Below are 26,499 nucleotides of genomic sequence, written 5' to 3' on the forward strand. Positions count from 1 at the left end.
GCGCAGCGCGGCAGTAATACATTAGATATTACCACTGATCCCGCTAGCGTTTTAACTCTTCTATATTTCTATTTTCAGCACTAGTACAAGTTTTGTTTTCTCACTATGATCCACACTGTTTTTGTGATTTTGTAATGCTGCACGTTATTCATTATCACTCATTGTACTTGCAGAGTGTGATGCCCGGCGGGTGGTGACGTACGTGAGGTTACTCCCAGGGGGCGTCCCTGAGAGACCGGCCTCCCGGAAGTCCTGACAAGCCGGCATCACTGTCTCACGCTGCACACATGTATATATTGCCTCAAGAGAAGGTAAGACACTGTTTATGCTTTTGCACATTGCACTGTTATTGCAATTATGAAATGACCTGAGGAAAAGACTGTAGATGTCTTGAAACGTCGTCATCATATGCATCTTATTTGAAAACTTAAAAGCACTTTTCTAAATCCAACCGAGTGCCGCCTCCTTCCTGTACATGTATGTGTATAAGAAAATCCTGTTGTATTAATCTAGTGGATGGCACCGTGGTAATTATCCTGTAATCCGGAGTGCCGAACAAAGCTCACAATCTATATTATTGGGACACTGCAATTGCGTTTCCTATTCGTTGAGGCACCGGAGCCCATTACCCCTTCTTTCACCCATTTGTCACCGATTACTACACCTGCAAAGCGTCATCAGCTACCAGCTGTTTTTTACCCCGTCTAGCAAGAGATCCTACATTGGAAGCTGCTGGCAGTATGGAGAAGCTTTCATTTCTGGAGTTAAAGGATCATTTGGGAGAACATCTCTCTTACTCTCAAGAACAAGTAAATTCTATCCTTTTTGAAGCAGATTTAAGCCCCAAACAGGACTCCATCACTCCGGAGGAATTACAGTCCACATTATTGAAACTTACCAACAAAGAAACTGATTATTTTCTTCATGGCACCTCACTATCGGACTATGTCAGATCCAATATGATCCCACGCGGGTTCCGCATTAGAAATATTCCCACCATTGGCCGCAACAATGCGGACTTTTGCAGAAAGTGGGTGTCCATCCTTAACAAAGCGAGTATGGATCTGATGGTGTTAGTCATTTCTGAATCCAGTCGGGTGTTGCAGGAAACGAAAGAAAAAATCTTAGAAATAAAAACGACCAACAAGAAATTGCTGGACGACAAAAAAAACAAGCAACTGTGGGAGAAACTAGAAGCCCTATGCCAAAAACACAAGGATGAATTACTATTGTTTAAAAAGAACAAGTTATCCACAGTAAAATCCGATTATGAGGACTATAAGGTTTATAGATGGCTCAGTGGAACCCAAGTACCTGCAACTCGCACTTATAACAAAAATAGAACCTCCTGGAAAAACAAGAGGTTTAACAAAAACAGAAATGATTCAGTGTCCAATAGTGACAGTGATTTCCGTGCACCCGATTCAGATGACCCCTCCACCAGCAATGCCGGCCCTTTAGGCGCGATCACCAGAGCAAAAACAGGCGATGTTCGCGGAGAGGGGGCCAAAATCAAAGAATCATCAAAGCCTCCTCCAAGGGGCACGAGAAATTAGTCTTCAATTTATCGGCACATACACTAACAGATCCAGAGACTGCAGTCCTGAACAAGGGCTTATCTTTTGTTCCTACAACGGTCCACCAGGACTTACAGTGGAAAATTGATCTTTATGGACTTCACCGCACTTTAAAAACGAAGGAATTTTTTCAACATAAAAACGTCACACCTGTAACACAGCATTCAGCACCTAAAAAATTGCACTCAACCACTTTTGACCCTCCTTCATCTAATGCTTCCCTAAAGACTTTCAATAGACTCCTGGATCAAAGCATCACAAAACAACATCTGGACAATAAACATCATCACAATAATTTGTCCAAAGCAGAACGGTCTGCTTTAAAACATCTGGCGCAGGATCAATCGATAATAATTCGCCCCGCCGACAAAGGTGGGGGGATTGTTCTACAAGATCGACACCGGTACATAGCAGATCTGGATACGCTGCTACAGGATACAGCCACCTACAGGCGATTACCGTCTAATCCTACAGATAAATTTATCAAAATCCTAAATAACATCTTGGACACGGCGTTCATAACACAACAGATTGACGCCAAAACAAGGAAAAATCTGAGCAACGATTTCCCTAAGATCCCGGTGATATACACGATCCCAAAGATCCATAAAGATGAACTCAATCCACCCCCTCGCCCGATTATATCAGCCGTCGATTCTATCACCCATCCGGTGGCGCAATGGCTAGATGCATTTCTACAGCCATTATTGATCCAGGAAAAAACCTTTTTGAAGGACACGACTTATTTATTGAGCAAATTGGGAGCTTTATCAGCGATTCCAACCGGTCTTGTGATGTGCACACTGGATGTGAAAAATTTATATTCAGTTATACCCCACGCTAGTGGGTTAAAAGCGGTTGAGACGTTTTTATACAGAAAAAAGTTTGACGCAATTCCTATCCCCCTCTTCATGGAATTATTACAGTATACCTTGTCCCACAATTACTTTATGCACAACGGGCAGTTCTTCATACAAACAACCGGGTGCGCAATGGGGTCCCCGGTGGCTCCGGCACTGGCGAACATATATATGTTCGAACAGGAACAGATATTCTTCTTTGATGATGCGACAATATCCGACAAGATTTTCCTATACACACGGTATATAGATGATTTGATCATCTTTTGGACTGATACAACAGAGCAATTGGTGACCGTTATCACGTCTATTAATATGCAAGATACTCCAATAAAATTTACCCATCAAATGGACCTTAGGGTCATAAATTATTTGGATGTACTAATCAGCTTGAAAGATAATCGCATTCACACGTCTGTATATAATAAACCTACAGACAGGAACACGTTCCTGTTAAAGTCCAGTTGCCATCCACCGGCACTGATCCGTGGTCTACCGAGATCTCAGATGCTACGAGCAGCCCGCATCTCCAGTAATCATATATGCCTATCAACTACCTTGGATGAAATGATCAACAAGTTTGTGACTCGTGGGTATGCATATAAAGAATTAATCCAACAGAAACACGAGATAATGCAAATACCCAGGGAATCATTGCTGCAGAAATCGACTCGGGATGCTACCGGCCACAGAATTCCTTTTGTCACAAAATATACACCTATATGCGATACACTGTCGCAACAAACAAAGAAACTTTGGCCGATCGTGACCAGTGACAAGGAATTACCATGTCTGAAAGACAAATGCTTAATGCCAGCTTATCGCCGGGGCCGAAGCATTAGAGATATTCTGGTAAAAACGAATCTGACCCCAATCAAAAAAGAAACATTTATACCAATCCGAAACCGCGGTTGTGTGAGATGTCCGACATGTACCACTTGTAGTTACATGGAGCCCGGTACATATGTGAAGAACCCTCACTCTGGTGAGAAGTATAAGATCAAACAGACGTTGACCTGTACCACCACGTTCATAATTTACACCATCACATGTCCGTGTGCATTAGTATACGTGGGCCAAACTTCTCGCGATCTACGGACAAGAATGGCGCAACATCGATCATCCATTCGGGCATCGCTGGAGGGCAAGGACCTAAAAGGAATTGAGCAACCTGTCGCTAAACATTTCCGACTTGCAGGACATTCTCTAGCAAGCTTGCGTTGTAAAGTAATAGATCATGTTCCACAGCCTGTCCGTGGTGGAGACCGCCAAAAGAAACTGTCACAGTGTGAATCCAAGTGGATACACACTTTAAACACCTTAGTCCCCAATGGACTAAATGATAAATTTACTTGGAACATTTTTCTCTGAATCATCTGGTTGTAGAATAGTTCTAAGATGTCGCATATGCACTGATACAATATTAATTCGTGGTATTTACCCGTTTGTCTTACTTGGATCAAACATGTATATATAAATACATCAGTATCGGCATTAGCAATATAGTATCTATCTTGAATCCCCTCCAGATACATGGAGCTCCCCATTAGCCAGCGGGGATCCATCCATATATAAATTGACAAAAAGGTAATTCCAAGTAGTCGACATGGTACACATGACGACACCTGGATCCCTATAATGCCGTCAGCCTGACGCTACACAGCGGGTCTGTGAAGCGCAGCGCGGCAGTAATACATTAGATATTACCACTGATCCCGCTAGCGTTTTAACTCTTCTATATTTCTATTTTCAGCACTAGTACAAGTTTTGTTTTCTCACTATGATCCACACTGTTTTTGTGATTTTGTAATGCTGCACGTTATTCATTATCACTCATTGTACTTGCAGAGTGTGATGCCCGGTGGGTGGTGACGTACGTGAGGTTACTCCCAGGGGGCGTCCCTGAGAGACCGGCCTCCCGGAAGTCCTGACAAGCCGGCATCACTGTCTCACGCTGCACACATGTATATATTGCCTCAAGAGAAGGTAAGACACTGTTTATGCTTTTGCACATTGCACTGTTATTGCAATTATGAAATGACCTGAGGAAAAGACTGTAGATGTCTTGAAACGTCGTCATCATATGCATCTTATTTGAAAACTTAAAAGCACTTTTCTAAATCCAACCGAGTGCCGCCTCCTTCCTGTACATGTATGTGTATAAGAAAATCCTGTTATATTAATCTAGTGGATGGCACCGTGGTAATTATCCTGTAATCCGGAGTGCCGAACAAAGCTCACAATCTATATATATATATATATATATATATATATATATATAGACAGGGGGTTGGCGGCACTCGGAATAATAATAGACCCCATATATATATATATATATATATATATACACACACCACATGAAAAGCCTGTGTTTGTCCCTCTGCCCCTTACTCTGGAGGAGACCTCACAGTCCTAGTGCTGCCTCTGATTAAAAACCCTCCTATGACTAAGCTGCTGCTGCTGTTCTCCATGGACCTGAAAAGCATGTAATGAGCTCCACCAATCAGAGCTCAGCACAAACTTCTCAGCCTCTGTCCTCTGGTGCAAAGTGTCATGGGACTTAGTCAACTCCCAGAAATGCACTGCACACTTGTGCAATCAGTGTGCCTTGGCTCCCGATGCTCAGCACCATAAATCATTGTCACATTGGCAGATAGGTCAAGCTGCAGCACTACCCCACCCATGCACAAAACATTTAGCTAAAAAAAAAAAAACATAACTTAAACATGTTATTTGTAAAAAATACATGACAACCACAGGGGGCCCCTAGCTAGAGGGGGACCCAGGGGCACTGACCCCTTGCGCCTCCATTATAATCCGGCCCTGTGTTGCACATCATGCTGGGAACTGGAGTTACCCAACACCTGGAGCCACATAACTACCACACCACTAATGTCGGATATCTCATTGGATGTACTGTTATGTCAATTATTCAAGGGGTGAGGCATGGCCACACTCAAAAAAACCACCAAGGGGAGCCTTGTTCCTGGAGAAGGACAGGACACACCTCATGGTCGGCCTGCAGTGATATGTTGCAACTAATGTTGATGTTGGATACACATATGTGGTTGTTGTGATTGTTTATGTGTAGAAATGTGTAGGTCAACATTAGACACATTATTTACTTACGGCTACTTGAGCCATCCTGGTTGCCGTTGGTTGGCTGTGCAGTGGTTGTGGGGGTCAGGAGCAAGGTGGATGGTCCTGTAGTTTGGCCCGAGGTAGTGGGTGTGAGTGGGGAGTGGAGAGGTTTGGGGGTGGGTGGTGGAGAGGTGTAGGGGGGTTGGAAATGGGGTGGGGAGGGGGGGGTGGGGGTGGGGGTTGTGGAGGGGGTGGGGGTTGTGGAGGGGGAAGGGGATGGGGAAATTGTGTGGGTCCAAACTGCACCCTGGGTCTCCTCTTCTTCCTCCTCCTCTTCTTCCTCCTCCTCTTCTTCCTCCTCCTCTTCTTCCTCTTCTTCCTCCTCCTCTTCCTCCTCCTCCTCTTCCTCCTCCTCTTTCTTCTCCTCCTCCTCCTCCTCCTCTTCCTCCTCCTCCTCTTCCTCTTCCTCTTCTTCCTCCTCCTCTTCCTCCTCCTCCTCGGCTGCCTGGTCCCGGGCTGCCTGCTCCCGGGCTTCAATGCGTGCCCTTGCCCGTGCTGAAATGTTCATGTTGATGGCATAGAAATCGAAGATTGGGTTTCATAAAAAAGGGGGAAAGAAAAATTCACATTAGTCATGCTCATAACCTTCAAAATTATCATTGCTGTGAAATTTCAGACATTTATCATGCAAACTATTTGATATCCTACACCCAAAAACTGATCAACTACTTAAACCCCCCCTATACACCCCCTATACACCCATATACACCCATATACACCCATATACCCCCCATATACACCCATATACACCCATATACACCCATATACACCCATGGTATACGGTCATATGGTCGAACACTGGAAGATCGAACTTACTTTGATCGACTCCACTGGACAGACACTCCATTGGTCGACGATTACTTTACATCGAAAGATATTAGGTCGAATTGAACATAACATCGATATTAACATGATCGCCAAACTAACAAGGCCGACCTTACCTTACATCGACCAAGCTTACATCGACTTCGTCTAGGTCGACTAACGGACGCTCGAAATGCATTACTTCGAACAAACTTACATCGAATACATCTAGGTCGAAACACTGAACATCGAACACACAGTACATAGAAAGTCCTTATATCGATAAGTACTTGGTCGATACAACGAAGTTCGAACCGCAAAACGTCGAACATACAAACATCGATAAATATTAGGTCGAAACTCAGTTCATCGAAAAATAAAGTATCGACAGTTATTTGATCGACAACAACTAGGTCGAATAACATAAGATCGACCCGCATTACATCGAACGCTATTTCATCGACGAGTGAAAGGTCGGCCGTTTATAAGTCGAACTTATTTAGGTCGCCGAACACAAGGTCGACCGTTAATAGCTTAACATCTTACTGTACTGTAGTTGCACCCATTCATGATGGTAATGAGACCCTGCTCAATACCCTACATCACCACTCTGTCAACGCTGCACCACTCCTAAATCCACCCATATCTGTCTAAATCTACACGCCGCTATACTCCCGTTGTAAAGCACTATTCTAACGTGGCACTACAAGTGCTACAATGACTTCTCACTGCTCAGCGCTGCATACCCAAATTACACCCTCACCCAGTAAGGGCTCCACCCCTGGGATCCCTCCTTCTCCCTTGCTGCATCCATAAAATACGGCACCCCCATTGCCGGCTAAATGCAGACTTTCCAAGCCTCCCCATTCAGTCACACAGCCTCCCGCCTACATTCGGTCGCCTACCTCCACTCTAGCGCATTGCCGGCGCCTATCATCACTGTGGCACCACAAGTGTCAGAATGACCTGCCACTCTTCAGCGCCGCACACGCCCATTAAACCCTCACCCAGGAAGGCCTCCACCCCTGTTATCCCTCCATCTCCCTCGTTGCACCCCTAAAATACGGCACCCCCATTGCCGGCTAAATGCAGACTCCCCAAGCCTCCCCATTCAGTCACACTGCCTCCCGCCTACAATCAGTCGCCTACCTCCACTCTAGCGCATTGCCGGCGCCTATCATGACTGCCGCGCCCAGTAGGCAGCTGCCTAGGGTGCCGCGATCTCGTGGGGCGCTAAAGTCGGACTTTCCAAAATACTAGCATGTCCGTGAGCATCCCTCTTGTACTTAATGCAGATGGCTGCTGTGCAACATGTGAGACCTCCCCCACACTTTCCCTAGAGGCATACTTCCCTACTTTGGTGCCTAACATGACTCACACCGGCCCTGCTGGCACCACAAGTGCCACAACGACCTGGCACTGCTCAGCGCCGCACACCCCCATCCATGAAGGGCTCCACCCCCGGGATCCCTCCATCTCCCTCGCTGCACCCATAAAATACGGCACCCCCATTGCCGCCTAAATGCAGACTTTCCAAGCCTCCCCATACAGTCACACAGCCTCCCGCCTACATTCAGTCGCCTACCTCCACTCTAGCGCATTGCCGGCGCCTATCATCACTGTGGCACCACAAGTGTCAGAATGACCTGCCACTCTTCAGTGCCGCACACGCCCATTAAACCCTCACCCAGGAAGGCCTCCACCCCTGTTATCCCTCCATCTCCCTCGTTGCACCCCTAAAATACGGCACCCCCATTGCCGGCTAAATGCAGACTCCCCAAACCTCCCCATTCAGTCACACTGCCTCCCGCCTACAATCAGTCGCCTACCTCCACTCTAGCGCATTGCCGGCGCCTATCATGACTGCCGCGCCCAGTAGGCAGCTGCCTAGGGTGCCGCGATCTCGTGGGGCGCTAAAGTCGGACTTTCCAAAATACTAGCATGTCCGTGAGCATCCCTCTTGTACTTAATGCAGATGGCTGCTGTGCAACATGTGAGACCTCCCCCACACTTTCCCTAGAGGCATACTTCCCTACTTTGGTGCCTAACATGACTCACACCGGCCCTGCTGGCACCACAAGTGCCACAACGACCTGGCACTGCTCAGCGCCGCACACCCCCATCCATGAAGGGCTCCACCCCCGGGATCCCTCCATCTCCCTCGCTGCACCCATAAAATACGGCACCCCCATTGCCGCCTAAATGCAGACTTTCCAAGCCTCCCCATACAGTCACACAGCCTCCCGCCTACATTCAGTCGCCTACCTCCACTCTAGCGCATTGCCGGCGCCTATCATCACTGTGGCACCACAAGTGTCAGAATGACCTGCCACTCTTCAGCGCCGCACACGCCCATTAAACCCTCACCCAGGAAGGCCTCCACCCCTGTTATCCCTCCATCTCCCTCGTTGCACCCCTAAAATACGGCACCCCCATTGCCGGCTAAATGCAGACTTCCCAAGCCTCCCCATACAGTCACACAGCCTCCCGCCTACATTTATATGCCCGCTACCCCTATTTTGATCCAAATGTGTTTGCCTACATGTGTTAGGGAATACAGTGGGACAGGGACTGATGTGATGTCATGTTTGTGCACATGGGGAAGGGAATATAGAGTGTAAGCACTACTGGGGCAGGGACTGATTTGTATGTTCATATATTTTCTGTAAAGCGCTGCGGAATATGTGCGCGCTTTAATAAAGAAATTTAAAAATAAATAAAAATGTTTTGTGCCAGCCTACACCAATTTATCTATAAAATCATGTCTCCTAAAAGCATGGGTCATTCTCCTGGCGCCTAAATCGGTTCTATATCTTGACACTGGGGTCAGATGTCTTTTGATTTTGCTAATATAATTATTTTAATCTGTGTATTCACGGTGACTTTAAACAAAGCATGTGTCATAACCCTGGTGCCTTAGTCTTTTTGATATCTTCAAAGAAATATTTTATATCTTGGTCAGATATCTTTTGAGTTTGGTAATATCATTATTGTAATCAAAGTGTAATCACAGGTAGCTTAAACAAAGCATGTGTCATACTCCTGGCGCCTCAGTCTTTTGCATATCTACTGGGCTCACATAATTTTCTCATCTGCTAATTGAATTTTTATAATCGAATTGTATTCATGTTTACTGTACCTACAATACACCTTGATTTCTTTGTTTCGGAGAATCATTTAGACGCCGCAAATCTTGCCCTGTACACCCCATTTTATATATATAGACTTATCTACACCTCAGAAACTATTCTACTTTTTAATATAGTACTACAAGTAACATAATGCCCTTGCACTGCTCACCGCTATGCTAGCAGTGATACCCGCACACCCATTCATTAGTGTTAGGCTTGGGGAGTTAGCTAGGCAGATGGAAGGATCCCATGGGTGCAATCCTTCATGCTTTACGCCCATTAAACCCTCAGCCAGGAAGGGCTCCACCCCTGGGATCCCTCCATCTCCCTAGCTGCACCCCTAAAATACGGCACCCCCATTGTCGGCTAAATGCAGACTTTCCAAGCCTCCCCATAGTCACACAGCCTCCCGCCTACATTCAGTCGCCTACCTCCACTCTAGCGCATTGCCGGCGCCTATCATCACTGTGGCACCACAAGTGCCAGAATGACCTGCCACTCTTCAGCGCCGCACACGCCCATTAAACCCTCACCCAGGAAGGCCTCCACCCCTGGGATCCCTCCATCTCCCTCGCTGCACCCATAAAATACGGCACCCCCATTCCCTGCTAAATGCAGACTTCCCAAGCCTCCCCATACAGTCACACAGCCTCCCGTCTACATTTATATGCCCGCTACCCCTATTTTGATCCAAATGTGTTTGCCTACATGTGTTAGGGAATACAGTGGGACAGGGACTGATGTGATGTCATGTTTGTGCACACGGGGAAGGGAATATAGAGTGTAAGCACTACTGGGGCAGGGACTGATTTGTATGTTCATATATTTTCTGTAAAGCGCTGCGGAATATGTGCGCGCTTTAATAAAGAAATTTAAAAATAAATAAAAATGTTTTGTGCCAGCCTACACCAATTTATCTATAAAATCATGTCTCCTAAAAGCATGGGTCATTCTCCTGGCGCCTAAATCGGTTCTATATCTTGACACTGGGGTCAGATGTCTTTTGATTTTGCTAATATAATTATTTTAATCTGTGTATTCACGGTGACTTTAAACAAAGCATGTGTCATAACCCTGGTGCCTTAGTCTTTTTGATATCTTCAAAGAAATATTTTATATCTTGGTCAGATATCTTTTGAGTTTGGTAATATCATTATTGTAATCAAAGTGTAATCACAGGTAGCTTAAACAAAGCATGTGTCATACTCCTGGCGCCTCAGTCTTTTGCATATCTACTGGGCTCACATAATTTTCTCATCTGCTAATTGAATTTTTATAATCGAATTGTATTCATGTTTACTGTACCTACAATACACCTTGATTTCTTTGTTTCGGAGAATCATTTAGACGCCGCAAATCTTGCCCTGTACACCCCATTTTATATATATAGACTTATCTACACCTCAGAAACTATTCTACTTTTTAATATAGTACTACAAGTAACATAATGCCCTAGCACTGCTCACCGCTATGCTAGCAGTGATACCCGCACACCCATTCATTAGTGTTAGGCTTGGGGAGTCAGCTAGGCAGATGGAAGGATCCCATGGGTGCAATCCTTCATGCTTTACGGTGTAATTGGTGTTTGCAGTGCTCCGCAGTGCCATGTCATTCTGGCACTTGTAGTGCCACAGTCATGATAGAGCCAGGCAAAGCGCTAGAGTGGAGCTATGCGACTGAATGTAGACGGGAGGCTGTGAGACGTTGGGGAGGCTGGATTTATCCGGTAATAGGTTCCATGGCATCCGCATTCACCACAGTTCAACACTTTGAATGCTGCACCCCTAAGTGTACCCATAGCTGTGTACATGTAGACACCACAAATTTCTACCCTGACATCCCTTTTTCTGTATATATTAGATGCGCCCGATACCTACAGATGTCCAGTGTTCCCCCGACTGTCCCTTGTAATTTAGTACCACAAGTAGCATAATGAAGCGGTACCGCTCACCTCTATGCTAGCACTGATACCCGCATTATCACCCCTTCATTGGGTTAGCACCTGGCATCCTCCTTCACCCATGTTGCACCCTAAAGTTGCCCTCTAAACTAAAATCAAACATTTTCAGCATTTTCGTATTTTATTTTCAAACCAATTTACAGTACTTGTTCAAGTCGTAACGGCTAATTTTAAACCAGCCCACTTTTTAAACCCGCCCACTTTTTGAAATGAAGCCTTTTCATTGGGTTAGGTTTTTTTCTAACTTCGAAAGACTAACGCCCATTTCAAACACTATAAAAATACCTACATTCAATGTCCCGGATTCATATTTGAAATTTTGGATCAAGTATTCTGTGGTACAGCTACAGCTATTTTTTCTAAGATGGCAGATGAATCTAGACCAGCACCAGCAGCAGCAGCAGCAGCAGCAGCAGCAGCAATAATATCACCAGCACCAGCACCCGAGCCCGAATTTACATTTGTTCCGTCCCGGAGAGGAATGTTACTCAACGTAAACGGCTATCTACTTGCCAAGAATAAGCAGAAGGGAGACGTCGTCTATTGGCACTGCACAGAAAGAACAACAGGCCCTTGTTCAGCCTACGCCAAAACCACGATTGTGGCCGGAGTTCACCAACTTAATAGGCACGGTGAGCATACTCATGCTCCCAGACCGGAGAAGACAATTGTGGCCGTTGCTAAGGCAGCGATAAAGCAACGTGCCAGGGATACCACCGAGGAACCATCACAAATTATCCAAAATGTAACAGCGGATATGCCTTCTACAAGTGCTATGTGTTTGCCCAACCGGGAATCCCTTCGTCAATTAGTAAAAAGGGTAAGGAGGGAAGATTGCCCTGCCGAACCCACCATCCTGGAGGACATTAATGTTCCTCATAATTTGGAATACATCGAGGATACCAAATTTTTGTTAAGGGACAGTACAGTTGGTGATGAAAGGGTACTTTTATTTAGTACAGAAGAGAACTTGCGGAAGCTCCATGAAGCACAGTATTGGGTAATGGACGGAACTTTCAAGACTTGCCCGACATTATTTCGCCAGATCTATTCCATACATGCAATGGTTGGCACACATGAAACATCACAGCGCTTTTTACCGCTTGTTTATGGACTGTTAAGCAGCAAGAATGAGGAATGCTATTTACGATTTTTTGAAGAACTTCAAGAGATTGCAACTGATTTGGGAATGCCATTTTCCCCAACGTATATAATAACGGATTTCGAACTTTCAGCAATCAGAGCTTCAAAGAATGTTTTTCCAAGCAGCACACACAAGTGTTGCCTCTTTCATCTTTCCCAAAACATTTGGAGAAAGATTCAAGCACATGGACTTGCAGGTGATTATGCAAAGGATTATGCACTTGCATTGAAATTAAAGAGCATACAAGCACTTGCTTTTCTACCGGAAGATGACATTCCAGCTGCTTTTGAAGTTTTGAAAGGGGAAATGCCTGCAATTGCTTCCCCCGTGTTAACTTATTTTGAGGAGACATATGTATTGGGACGTCCAAGAGATCGCACACGAAGCCTTACCCGGTCACCACCTCTTTTTCCACCAAAAATATGGTCCATCTATGACTCAATGTTAGCTGGAATACCCCGAACCCAAAATAGGTTGGAGGGTTGGCATCGCAGATGGAACATAATTCTTAGCGAAAAAAAGTTCGGTGTATACAAGCTCATCACGTTTTTACATAAAGAACAGAAAGTCACAGCGAGTTTTATCCAGAAGGTAGTTCTGAATGTTGCAAGAACACCCCCAAGGAGAGACTTGAAAGAACGTGAGGAGGCAATTCAGCGTTGTGTTTCACAGTATGGACATGTCCCTGTACTGGAATATCTTGTTGCCATTGGACATCACTTAGCATTCCCTTAAAGACATTGTTTTTCAAATTTTTTCTACAAGTTTATATGTTTGGATAATTATTTTTCAAGTTAATCTTCATCAAGTTCAAGTTCTAATTTTAAAGTTCTGAAGTTAAAAAGGAAGCCAAGCCATTACAGTGAATTCAAATTTATGGTAAGTAAACGTTCTAATTCATATACTTATACATTACATTTCTCACCTTTAACAATAGTAAAATATGAATGTTTTAAAACCCCCCCCCCCCCACTAAGAAAATAATCTGCATTAACTTTTACTATTGTAAAATCCCCAAGTATTCTACTATGATGGTATTGATCCAAACTTAAATATTTGATTTGCAATTGGTCAGTATGATGTATTTAAATAACCTTTTAAGGTGGTATCTATTTACCCTTAAATGTATATATTTTTTAATTTGGACAACTGTATTTAAATTAGTTAGAATCTGTTTGTAGTTTTTATGTTCTTTACCAATCTAGATTTTCCAAATTCTATCATCAGTCAGTGGGTTACCGTACAACTGTTAAACCACACTTCGGTAGACAGTCAACATGGGAAAAGGTAGACATGGGCCAAGGTCGAAATTATTGTATGTCGACATGTGTTTTTTAAAGCCAAATGTCGACATGTACACAGTTGGAGTTGCACCACAGCCCCTGCAATTGCTTTCTATGATTCGGACACGGTGCATCGTTACACTCGGCACACTTTGATTCTCCCGCCACGCCATAGTGGATGGTAGGGCATAAAATACCGCCTGTAGGCACAAAAAACCTATGTCGACCTAATGACTGGCGGCCTAAAACCATGTCCACCTTTAACCCGGTCGACCTTCAGTGGTCTCCCTAATGATTGTCCACCTAAGTGTTGTCTAATAATGATATATAGATGCAGGAAACTGTCATCTATATATCATTGAGTAATGACTACACCTGTGCAGCAACCATCTGGTCTGGAAACAAAACTATTGTTAGCTTTCGATTCATATACTTGGCTAACCCTGATCTATGTAATGACAGTACACCTTAATATATAGAGAAAGTAAATCACACAGTGTACAATAATCATAATCCCAAAAATTTTTATATAGTTAATATTAACTTAATAACCCACTTTTTTACATTATATATCTCATATCAATCACTTACAATAATCAAAAATATACCCAGACACATGTAAATTGATAGAATTGCTTTTTATTATATTACATTTATATCAAATATGGGTGCAATTTTATTATATTCAAGTCATTTGAAATCAATTATGGCATCTTTGTTGTGTAACCTTTAACCATAAACCGCTAAAGACATACATATTTATAAACATTGTTTCATTCTCATTAATGTGAGACATGCAGAATAAGTACTCGCTATATAACAAAGTGTTAATAATAATAATAATAATAATTATGGTTCGGCATTTGCTTTCAAAACTATATTCAATCATTTTTTGGCATCATGTATTTCATATACTTCATTTCTTCTGTAATGTATGAGCTGCAAAACAAAAGAGAAAGTAAATTACTGCTTAACTTGTGCATTAATACTTGATGGTTCTTGTCCCAAATTTCTACACGCATATATAAATGGTACGTCTGAGGACCAATCTTTCAGGCAGTTTTCTTTGTGATAGTCCCTTACAGATGGGTGGTTTACTCATGTTTATTTGCAAGACTGCGAATTCGCAGCCTTGCGAGTCCACCAAACCCCGCCCGGCGAAAGCCCCCCCCCCCTTAAACTGAGTCTTCATCCGATCAGCTGTGAATTTACATTTTGCATAGACATCAATTCGTATGGCTCGGGTAACCACCTACATCTTTCGATGGTCACCGACTATCGAATGATGTTTAGCGTGCACGCATATAGAAGTGACTTCAGTTACTTACATTTGTGTGCACACTGGCGTGGATATAGGCGGGCAGCTGACACAGTGATGTCAGCTACCCGCCCCCCACACCCGCATCACTGCCTCATTACCATGAGAACACCCATGCCCCCGCCCATCTCCTACCCCCCCCCCCAGGGTGCGTGCACGCATCATACGCCTGCACATGCGCAGATACCCACAGACGACTATCATTGATAATGCGTGTGAATGCACGCAGTACCATATTGATCTGAAGGCCCATTATCCTGTCTGGCACTAGACACACCACTGTATTTTAACACTGGTTTTAAAAATTAACATTAATTCCCTTATTCAGATCTGATTTGAGTGTTTTGGAAATGCCATCTAAATTTTAGATTAAAAATAATGCAATCAGCATTTACCCTGCACAGAAACAAAACACCAATATAAATTTATACATGTTACATATGCCCCACGGCACTGCACATGCTTTTACCCATTTTTGGAAAAATATTGTACTTTGATCAGATCTGAATAAGGCCCTAAATGTGCTCACATTGACATTGCTAAATAAATAAATATATATGTGTGTTTTTTTTAAATACAACAAAGAAAAAAAAATTATAGGAAGTAAATCAAACTTACCCAATGTGTCATCCTTTGATAGCCCTATGCCAGCCTCCTCATTGTCTTCTCTTCCCAGGCTGGACCCTTGCACGCTTCTGTGCCGACGTCTTCTCCTGTTTCCTCTGGATTTGTCGTGATGGACGTGAAGCAAAAGGAAAAAAAAACAAGTAAGTTCATATCTACTCCTGCCAGGTTCTCTTCTACCTCTGACCCTCTATACTTGCCAAGCCCCCTTTCCTACAAAAAGTGTACCCTCTTTGCTTGTGTGTTGATGCAACAAACTTACCCGATTCAGCTCCCTTGATAGCCCTACGCCAGCCTCCTCATTGTCTTCTCTTCCCAGGCTGGACCCTTGCACGCTTCTGTTCCGACGTCTTCTCCTGTTCCCTCTGGATGGTCTTGGCTTGAAGGATGCAACCCCCCCAACAAAATCTAAGTTATTTATGGGCACTATAGTATCTTGTTTAAAAATTTGTCCCTGTTACCATCTATTTTTACCTTTCCCTAACTCCCCCTTTCCTACAAAAAGTGTACCCTCTTTGCTTGTGTGTTGATGCAACAAACTTACCCGATTCAGCTCCCTTGATAGCCCTATGCCAGCCTCCTCATTTTCTTCTCTTCCCAGGCTGGACCCAGGCTGGACCCTTGCACGCTTCTGTGCCGACGTCTTCTCCTGTTCCCTCTGGATTTGTCGTGATGGACGTGAAGCAAAAGGAAAAAAAAACAAAAGTAAGTTCATATCTACTCCTGCCAGGTTCTCATCTACCTCTGACCCTCTATACTTGCCAAGCCACCTTTCCTACAAAAAGTGTACCCTCTTTGCTTGTGTGTTGATGCAACAAACTTACCCGATTCCGCTCCCTTGATAGCCCTATGCCAGCCTCCTTATTGTCTTCTCTTCCCAGGCTGGACCCTTGCACGCTTCTGTGCCAACGTCTTCTCCTGTTCCCTCTGGATTTGTCGTGATGGACGTGAAGCAAAAGGAAAAAAAAACAAAAGTAAGTTCATATCTACTCCTGCCAGGTTCTCTTCTACCTCTGACCCTCTATACTTGCCAAGCCCCCTTTCCTACAAAAAGTGTACCCTCTTTGCTTGTGTGTTGATGCAACAAACTTACCCGATTCAGCTCCCTTGATAGCCCTATGCCAGCCTCCTCATTGTCTTCTCTTCCCAGGCTGGACCCTTGCACGCTTCTGTGCCGACGTCTTCTCCTGTTCCCTCTGGATGGTCTTGGCTTGAAGGATGCAACCCCCCCAAACAAAATCTAAGTTATTTATGGGCACTATAGTATCTTGTTTAAAAATTTGTCCCTGTTACCATCTCTTTTTACCTTTCCCTAACTCCCCCTTTCCTACAAAAAGTGTACCCTCTTTGCTTGTGTGTTGATGCAACAAACTTACCCGATTCAGCTCCCTTGATAGCCCTATGCCAGCCTCCTCATTTTCTTCTCTTCCCAGGCTGGACCCAGGCTGGACCCTTGCACGCTTCTGTGCCGACGTCTTCTCCTGTTCCCTCTGGATTTGTCGTGATGGACGTGAAGCAAAAGGAAAAAAAAACAAAAGTAAGTTCATATCTACTCCTGCTAGGTTCTCTTCTACCTCTGACCCTCTATACTTGCCAAGCCCCCTTTCCTACAAAAAGTGTACCCTTTTTGCTTGTGTGTTGATGCAACAAACTTACCCGATTCAGCTCCCTTGATAGCCCTATGCCAGCCTCCTCATTTTCTTCTCTTCCCAGGCTGGACCCAGGCTGGACCCTGCACGCTTCTGTGCCGACGTCTTCTCCTGTTCCCTCTGGATTTGTCGTGATGGACGTGAAGCAAAAGGAAAAAAAAACAAAAGTAAGTTCATATCTACTCCTGCCAGGTTCTCATCTACCTCTGACCCTCTATACTTGCCAAGCCACCTTTCCTACAAAAAGTGTACCCTCTTTGCTTGTGTGTTGATGCAACAAACTTACCCGATTCAGCTCCCTTGATAGCCCTATGCCAGCCTCCTTATTGTCTTCTCTTCCCAGGCTGGACCCTTGCACGCTTCTGTGCCAACGTCTTCTCCTGTTCCCTCTGGATGGTCTTGGCTTGAAGGATGCAACCCCCCCAAACAAAATCTAAGTTATTTATGGGCACTATAGTATCTTGTTTAAAAATTTGTCCCTGTTACCATCTCTTTTTACCTTTCCCTAACTCCCCCTTTCCTACAAAAAGTGTACCCTCTTTGCTTGTGTGTTGATGCAACAAACTTACCCGATTCAGCTCCCTTGATAGCCCTATGCCAGCCTCCTCATTTTCTTCTCTTCCCAGGCTGGACCCAGGCTGGACCCTTGCACGCTTCTGTGCCGACGTCTTCTCCTGTTCCCTCTGGATTTGTCGTGATGGACGTGAAGCAAAAGGAAAAAAAAACAAAAGTAAGTTCATATCTACTCCTGCCAGGTTCTCTTCTACCTCTGACCCTCTATACTTGCCAAGCCCCCTTTCCTACAAAAAGTGTACCCTTTTTGCTTGTGTGTTGATGCAACAAACTTACCCGATTCAGCTCCCTTGATAGCCCTATGCCAGCCTCCTTATTGTCTTCTCTTCCCAGGCTGGACCCTTGCACGCTTCTGTGCCGACGTCTTCTCCTGTTCCCTCTGGATTTGTCGTGATGGACGTGAAGCAAAAGGAAAAAAAAACAAAAGTAAGTTCATATCTACTCCTGCCAGGTTCTCATCTACCTCTGACCCTCTATACTTGCCAAGCCCCCTTTCCTACAAAAAGTGTACCCTCTTTGCTTGTGTGTTGATGCAACAAACTTACCCGATTCAGCTCCCTTGATAGCCCTATGCCAGCCTCCTCATTTTCTTCTCTTCCCAGGCTGGACCCAGGCTGGACCCTTGCACGCTTCTGTGCCGACGTCTTCTCCTGTTCCCTCTGGATTTGTCGTGATGGACGTGAAGCAAAAGGAAAAAAAAACAAAAGTAAGTTCATATCTACTCCTGCCAGGTTCTCATCTACCTCTGACCCTCTATACTTGCCAAGCCCCCTTTCCTACAAAAAGTGTACCCTCTTTGCTTGTGTGTTGATGCAACAAACTTACCCGATTCAGCTCCCTTGATAGCCCTATGCCAGCCTCCTCATTTTCTTCTCTTCCCAGGCTGGACCCAGGCTGGACCCTTGCACGCTTCTGTGCCGACGTCTTCTCCTGTTCCCTCTGGATTTGTCGTGATGGACGTGAAGCAAAAGGAAAAAAAAACAAAAGTAAGTTCATATCTACTCCTGCCAGGTTCTCATCTACCTCTGACCCTCTATACTTGCCAAGCCACCTTTCCTACAAAAAGTGTACCCTCTTTGCTTGTGTGTTGATGCAACAAACTTACCCGATTCAGCTCCCTTGATAGCCCTATGCCAGCCTCCTTATTGTCTTCTCTTCCCAGGCTGGACCCTTGCACGCTTCTGTGCCAACGTCTTCTCCTGTTCCCTCTGGATGGTCTTGGCTTGAAGGATGCAACCCCCCCAAACAAAATCTAAGTTATTTATGGGCACTATAGTATCTTGTTTAAAAATTTGTCCCTGTTACCATCTCTTTTTACCTTTCCCTAACTCCCCCTTTCCTACAAAAAGTGTACCCTCTTTGCTTGTGTGTTGATGCAACAAACTTACCCGATTCAGCTCCCTTGATAGCCCTATGCCAGCCTCCTCATTTTCTTCTCTTCCCAGGCTGGACCCAGGCTGGACCCTTGCACGCTTCTGTGCCGACGTCTTCTCCTGTTCCCTCTGGATTTGTCGTGATGGACGTGAAGCAAAAGGAAAAAAAAACAAAAGTAAGTTCATATCTACTCCTGCCAGGTTCTCTTCTACCTCTGACCCTCTATACTTGCCAAGCCCCCTTTCCTACAAAAAGTGTACCCTTTTTGCTTGTGTGTTGATGCAACAAACTTACCCGATTCAGCTCCCTTGATAGCCCTATGCCAGCCTCCTTATTGTCTTCTCTTCCCAGGCTGGACCCTTGCACGCTTCTGTGCCGACGTCTTCTCCTGTTCCCTCTGGTTTTGTCGTGATGGACGTGAAGCAAAAGGAAAAAAAAACAAAAGTAAGTTCATATCTACTCCTGCCAGGTTCTCTGACGAATCTCTAACCCTGCGAAGAAAGCATGAGGCAACTTACCCTCTGCCGCAGCACTGGAAAGCCTTATGACAGCCCGTCGTCTCTTTGCAGACTGGACCCCTTGGTGCTTGACGAATCTTCAGTGTGGCAGAGGTGCAGAGCCTTCTTGGACGTTATATCTGAAAGAAAGTGTGAGTTATTGACTAAAGTTTTCAACCCTCTGCTATCTGTCCCTTACCCTACATCACTCTAACCCTGCGAAGAAAGCATGAGGCAACTTACCCTCTGCCGCAGCACTGGAAAGCCTTATGACAGCCCGTCGTCTCTTTGCAGACTGGACCCCTTGGTGCTTGACGAATCTTCAGTGTGGCAGAGGTGCAGAGCCTTCTTGGACGTTATATCTGAAAGAAAGTGTGAGTTATTGACTAAAGTTTTCAACCCTCTGCTATCTGTCCCTTACCCTACATCACTCTAACCCTGCGAAGAAAGCATGAGGCAACTTACCCTCTGCCGCAGCACTGGAAAGCCTTATGACAGCCCGTCGTCTCTTTGCAGACTGGACCCCTTGGTGCTTGACGAATCTTCAGTGTGGCAGAGGTGCAGAGCCTTCTTGGACGTTATATCTGAAAGAAAGTGTGAGTTATTGACTAAAGTTTTCAACCCTCTGCTATCTGTCCCTTACCCTACATCACTCTAACCCTGCGAAGAAAGCATGAGGCAACTTACCCTCTGCCGCAGCACTGGAAAGCCTTATGACAGCCCGTCGTCTCTTTGCAGACTGGACCCCTTGGTGCTTGACGAATCTTCAGTGTGGCAGAGGTGCAGAGCCTTCTTGGACGTTATATCTGAAAGAAAGTGTGAGTTATTGACTAAAGTTTTCAACCCTCTGCTATCTGTCCCTTACCCTACATCACTCTAACCCTGCGAAGAAAGCATGAGGCAACTTACCCTCTGCCGCAGCACTGGAAAGCCTTATGACAGCCCGTCGTCTCTTTGCAGACTGGACCCCTTGGTGCTTGACGAATCTTCAGTGTGGCAGAGGTGCAGAGCCTTCTTGGACGTTATATCTGAAAGAAAGTGTGAGTTATTGACTAAAGTTTTCAACCCTCTGCTATCTGTCCCTTACCCTACATCACTCTAACCCTGCGAAGAAAGCATGAGGCAACTTACCCTCTGCCGCAGCACTGGAAAGCCTTATGACAGCCCGTCGTCTCTTTGCAGACTGGACCCCTTGGTGCTTGACGAATCTTCAGTGTGGCAGAGGTGCAGAGCCTTCTTGGACGTTATATCTGAAAGAAAGTGTGAGTTATTGACTAAAGTTTTCAACCCTCTGCTATCTGTCCCTTACCCTACATCACTCTAACCCTGCGAAGAAAGCATGAGGCAACTTACCCTCTGCCGCAGCACTGGAAAGCCTTATGACAGCCCGTCGTCTCTTTGCAGACTGGACCCCTTGGTGCTTGACGAATCTTCAGTGTGGCAGAGGTGCAGAGCCTTCTTGGACGTTATATCTGAAAGAAAGTGTGAGTTATTGACTAAAGTTTTCAACCCTCTGCTATCTGTCCCTTACCCTACATCACTCTAACCCTGCGAAGAAAGCATGAGGCAACTTACCCTCTGCCGCAGCACTGGAAAGCCTTATGACAGCCCGTCGTCTCTTTGCAGACTGGACCCCTTGGTGCTTGACGAATCTTCAGTGTGGCAGAGGTGCAGAGCCTTCTTGGACGTTATATCTGAAAGAAAGTGTGAGTTATTGACTAAAGTTTTCAACCCTCTGCTATCTGTCCCTTACCCTACATCACTCTAACCCTGCGAAGAAAGCATGAGGCAACTTACCCTCTGCCGCAGCACTGGAAAGCCTTATGACAGCCCGTCGTCTCTTTGCAGACTGGACCCCTTGGTGCTTGACGAATCTTCAGTGTGGCAGAGGTGCAGAGCCTTCTTGGACGTTATATCTGAAAGAAAGTGTGAGTTATTGACTAAAGTTTTCAACCCTCTGCTATCTGTCCCTTACCCTACATCACTCTAACCCTGCGAAGAAAGCATGAGGCAACTTACCCTCTGCCGCAGCACTGGAAAGCCTTATGACAGCCCGTCGTCTCTTTGCAGACTGGACCCCTTGGTGCTTGACGAATCTTCAGTGTGGCAGAGGTGCAGAGCCTTCTTGGACGTTATTTCTGAAAGAAAGTGTGAGTTATTGACTAAAGTTTTCAACCCTCTGCTATCTGTCCCTTACCCTACATCACTCTAACCCTGCGAAGAAAGCATGAGGCAACTTACCCTCTGCCGCAGCACTGGAAAGCCTTATGACAGCCCGTCGTCTCTTTGCAGACTGGACCCCTTGGTGCTTGACGAATCTTCAGTGTGGCAGAGGTGCAGAGCCTTCTTGGACGTTATATCTGAAAGAAAGTGTGAGTTATTGACTAAAGTTTTCAACCCTCTGCTATCTGTCCCTTACCCTACATCACTCTAACCCTGCGAAGAAAGCATGAGGCAACTTACCCTCTGCCGCAGCACTGGAAAGCCTTATGACAGCCCGTCGTCTCTTTGCAGACTGGACCCCTTGGTGCTTGACGAATCTTCAGTGTGGCAGAGGTGCAGAGCCTTCTTGGACGTTATATCTGAAAGAAAGTGTGAGTTATTGACTAAAGTTTTCAACCCTCTGCTATCTGTCCCTTACCCTACATCACTCTAACCCTGCGAAGAAAGCATGAGGCAACTTACCCTCTGCCGCAGCACTGGAAAGCCTTATGACAGCCCGTCGTCTCTTTGCAGACTGGACCCCTTGGTGCTTGACGAATCTTCAGTGTGGCAGAGGTGCAGAGCCTTCTTGGACGTTATATCTGAAAGAAAGTGTGAGTTATTGACTAAAGTTTTCAACCCTCTGCTATCTGTCCCTTACCCTACATCACTCTAACCCTGCGAAGAAAGCATGAGGCAACTTACCCTCTGCCGCAGCACTGGAAAGCCTTATGACAGCCCGTCGTCTCTTTGCAGACTGGACCCCTTGGTGCTTGACGAATCTTCAGTGTGGCAGAGGTGCAGAGCCTTCTTGGACGTTATTTCTGAAAGAAAGTGTGAGTTATTGACTAAAGTTTTCAACCCTCTGCTATCTGTCCCTTACCCTACATCACTCTAACCCTGCGAAGAAAGCATGAGGCAACTTACCCTCTGCCGCAGCACTGGAAAGCCTTATGACAGCCCGTCGTCTCTTTGCAGACTGGACCCCTTGATGCTTGATAGTGTGGCAGCCTTCTGTTGTAGTGCCTTGATGGAAAACAAAGTTATTTTCAAATGGAAATAAAATCATCATGCATAAGCATTATTCAACAGATTTATTTAACATACAAAAGTAAATAAAATATAATTAAAGTTACCTTTAGGTTAGGCTTGGTCATCTTTTTCTTTTTCAGGGTCCACCTTTGGGGCTCTGCCCTCCTGGTCCACCTTTGGGGCTCTGCCCTCCTGGTCCACCTTTGGGGCTCTGCCCTCCTGGTCCACCTTTGGGGCTCTGCCCTCCTGGTCCACCTTTGGGGCTCTGCCCTCCTGGTCCACCTTTGGGGCTCTGCCCTCCTGGTCCACCTTTGGGGCTCTGCCCTCCTGGTCCACCTTTGGGGCTCTGCCCTCCTGGTCCACCTTTGGTTCTCTGGCCTGCTTCACCACCTTTGGTTCTCTGGCCTGCTTCACCACCTTTGGTTCTTTGGCCTGCTTCACCTCCTTTGGTTCTCTGGCCTGCTTCACCTCCTTTGGTTCTCTGGCCTGCTTCACCTCCTTTGGTTCTCTGGCCTGCTTCACCTCCTTTGGTTCTCTGGCCTGCTTCACCTCCTTTGGTTCTCTGGCCTGCTTCACCTCCTTTGGTTCTCTGACCACCTTGACCTTTGGAGCTTTGAGCGCCTGCTCCTTCAGCTGTTCTGTCTCTTTCTTGTCATACACCACTCTCCAATGAAGCTCCTCCTGTGCTGTGCCAGCCTTTGTCCTTTTTTGTCTTCCTGCCTTGCCCTCCTTTATGGCTCTAACCACCTTTTCCTTTGTTCCTCTGACAACCTTGTGCTCCTTACTTCCTGTGGCCATATGCTGCTTCTTTAAACTTGCCCGGTTTTGTTGTTCTGTCGTCAACATGTCTGTCAGGCGCATGCTTGCCGGTGTCTCCTGTTGTGCCGTGTCTTTCTGCTCCTTCTGCTGGCCTTTGTTCTGGTTTCCTTTAACCACTCCCCAAGAATGCTCCTCCTTGGCTCCGTCAGCCTTCTCATTTGCCATTCTTGCAGCAATGACCTCCTTTGTGGATCTGAGAACCTTGTCCTTTGGTCCTTTGAACACCTGCTGCTCCTCACTTCCTGTGGCAACATGCTGCTGCTGTTCTTTTTGCCGTGCTGTAATCAGCATCTCCATCAGGCACAAGCTCGCCTGCGTTTCCTGTTGGCCCATGTCCGCCTGCTTCTTCTGCTGGGTTATGTCTGCCTCTCTCTCGCTTTGTACTCTCTCCTCATTTTCCTTCGCTGCTCTGTTCCACATTTCTTGTGTTAATCGATCAAAGTTCTCCTTCTCTGCTCTGGTACGCTCAGTCTCCTCGGCTCTGACCCGCTCCGCCTCCTTGGCTCTGGCACGCTCAGCCTCTTCGGCTCTGGCACGCTCAGCCTCCTGTTGTTCTCTTTTGAGCCGCTCCTCCGCCGCTACATCTTCCCGTACCAGATCAAGTGCTCTATCCCAAACACGGCGGTCATGTGTTAGGGACTGCATCAACTGTCCTTGTGGTCTAGCCTGCTCCATTTGATCCCGTCTTTGATGGCTTTGGTATGCCCTTTCAGCTTCCTCTTGTCGAGCATACCAACCAGGATCAATCAATGATGTTGATGGTGAAGTTTGTCGGAGTCCACGAACTTGTGCGGCTGAAGATCTTTCTTCTGTCATCAGCTGAAGGCTTGTACAGATCATGCTGCTATTGGCATTGCACTGCTGCTGCCACATAAGCATGCACTGTAGAATCTGTTCCATGTGTTGACATTGCACTGAATGGTTGGCCTGGAAGTCAGTCAGTTGTGTACTCATTTGTTGCAGAGTCACCTGTCCTTCCCTCTCTTGGTTCTGTGTTGTGGTCATGTTATCAATCTTCTGCTGCATTGTCTGTACATGTCCAGCCAGAGATACATTTGATGCCACAAGTTCATCAAAGTATCGACCAATCGATATCATTGCCTCTGTTTGTTGACTGATGGTTGCATTCATCTGATTGATGCTCTGTTCCATCTTGTCAAAACGACTTGCATTCCTTTCAGCATCTTCAGCTCTTCTTTCCTCCAATTGCCTCAAAGCCTCCAGAATGGCAGTTTGATGTGAATCTATAATACAAAAATCAGTTTAGTTTTTTATGTAATATTCATTTTTCCATCAAACATATTCACAAATTTGAATTCTAACCTTGTTGTGCAGATTCCGGTATTTTATGTGAAACATGCTGTTCCTCAAGAGTTTGGCTCTGTGTTTCAGCTTCCTGTTGCATTGTAACGTCTTGCAACGATGTTTGAAGCAGAGGGACACTTTCCATTTCCTCCATTAGTGTTGCTATAATTGAAAAATACCAAAATAATTTGATAATGTTTGTAATATTTGTAATGAAAAGGTTAATTTATTTTTGACCATGGCTTACCAGGCAGCTCACCGGTTGGTGCTGTGGTTTCTTTCTGAAATGCTCCAAAAGAAACCCTTCTCTTGACCTTTTCAACAGCAGCTGTAATATTCAAACATAAACTAATGGTACGTTTGTCATTTTTAAAGTAAAACATTTATTAAAAATCACATTCCTCACCTGTTTGTTCTGTTTTTGACGTATTCTGCGATGTTATTTCCTTTGCTGTCTTTGAATGCATTGGTGATTCTTATAAAAATAAAAAAAAAATCATTTCAGACTTTGTTAATATTTAAGTAATAACCACAAATATTTTGGCTTTCAAATGGTACTTCCTAAATGTTAGAACTACATAAATGAACAATTGCATTCCTCACTTGTGTGCGAAGTTTTTGTCTTCTTCAGCGGCGTGATCTCCTTTTCCGTCTGGCGATCTTCAGGTGTTGAATCAGCTGGTGATCCTTTTTTGGAAAAAAGGTAAACATTACTTAAACAACTATTCTATAATAAGCACTAACATTTCATCTATAATAAGCACTAACATTTCAGTCCTTTCAAATATTACTTCCTAAATGAAAATGTTAGTACTACATAAATGAACAATTGCATTCCTCACTTGTGTGTGAAGTTTTCGACTTCTTCCGCGGCGTCATCTCCTTTTCCGTCTGGCGATCTTCAGGTGTTGAATCAGCTGGTGATCCTTTTTATAAAAAAAGGTCATTACTTAAACAACTATTCTATAATAAGCACTAACATTTCAGTTCTTTCAAATATTACTTCCTAAATGAAAATGTTAGTACTACATAAATGAACAATTGCATTCCTCACTTGTGTGCGAAGTTTTAGTCTTCTTCAGCGGCGTCATCCCTTTTTCCGTCTGGCGATCTTCAGGTGTTGAATCAGCTGGTGATCCTTTTTTGGAAAAAAAGGTAAACATTACTTAAACAACAACTATTCTATAGTAAGCACTAACATTTCAG

The 26,499-nt window shown here is 45.1% G+C and overlaps 1 protein-coding gene and 1 long non-coding RNA gene across 3 annotated transcripts; both read right to left on the minus strand.

The window, feature by feature from the left end:
- Window positions 1-14,519: 14,519 nt before the first annotated feature.
- LOC146079486 (uncharacterized) lies at window positions 14,520-17,170 on the minus strand. Of its 2 annotated transcripts, XR_014474558.1 has the most exons (5): window positions 16,936-17,170; window positions 16,667-16,769; window positions 16,387-16,500; window positions 15,837-15,940; window positions 14,520-14,839 (listed from the first exon to the last, which is right to left on the minus strand). It is a non-coding gene; the product is annotated as an uncharacterized LOC146079486 (long non-coding RNA). The 2 variants fall into 2 exon arrangements; XR_014474559.1 differs by lacking the exons at window positions 16,387-16,500; window positions 16,667-16,769; window positions 16,936-17,170 and adding an exon at window positions 16,105-16,162.
- A 5,894-nt stretch (window positions 17,171-23,064) lies between these two features.
- LOC146080328 (uncharacterized) lies at window positions 23,065-25,985 on the minus strand. Its single transcript, XM_083187477.1, has 6 exons — window positions 25,897-25,985; window positions 25,700-25,768; window positions 25,541-25,621; window positions 25,312-25,455; window positions 23,274-25,232; window positions 23,065-23,163 (listed from the first exon to the last, which is right to left on the minus strand). Exons 2-5 carry the CDS (start codon window positions 25,758-25,760, stop codon window positions 23,281-23,283), a joined length of 2,238 nt encoding a protein of 745 aa, XP_083043603.1. The 5' UTR covers window positions 25,761-25,768; window positions 25,897-25,985; the 3' UTR covers window positions 23,065-23,163; window positions 23,274-23,280.
- Between the last annotated feature and the right edge of the window lie 514 nt (window positions 25,986-26,499).

The sequence above is a fragment of the Crinia signifera genome, chromosome 5 (genome assembly GCF_055691185.1).
Source record: "Crinia signifera chromosome 5, ASM5569118v1, whole genome shotgun sequence".
NCBI classification, from domain to species: Eukaryota; Metazoa; Chordata; class Amphibia; order Anura; family Myobatrachidae; genus Crinia; species Crinia signifera.

Excerpts from the sequence above, each read along its gene's own strand:
- LOC146080328 (XM_083187477.1), bottom strand. The coding sequence starts at position 25,760 with ATGCATTCAAAGACAGCAAAGGAAATAACATCGCAGAATACGTCAAAA. Across the intron at positions 25,456-25,540 it reads ACCAACCGGTGAGCTGCCTG|CAACACTAATGGAGGAAATG; the intron begins GTAAGCCATGGT and ends TTTCAATTATAG. Across the intron at positions 25,233-25,311 it reads ACCGGAATCTGCACAACAAG|ATTCACATCAAACTGCCATT; the intron begins GTTAGAATTCAA and ends TTTGTATTATAG.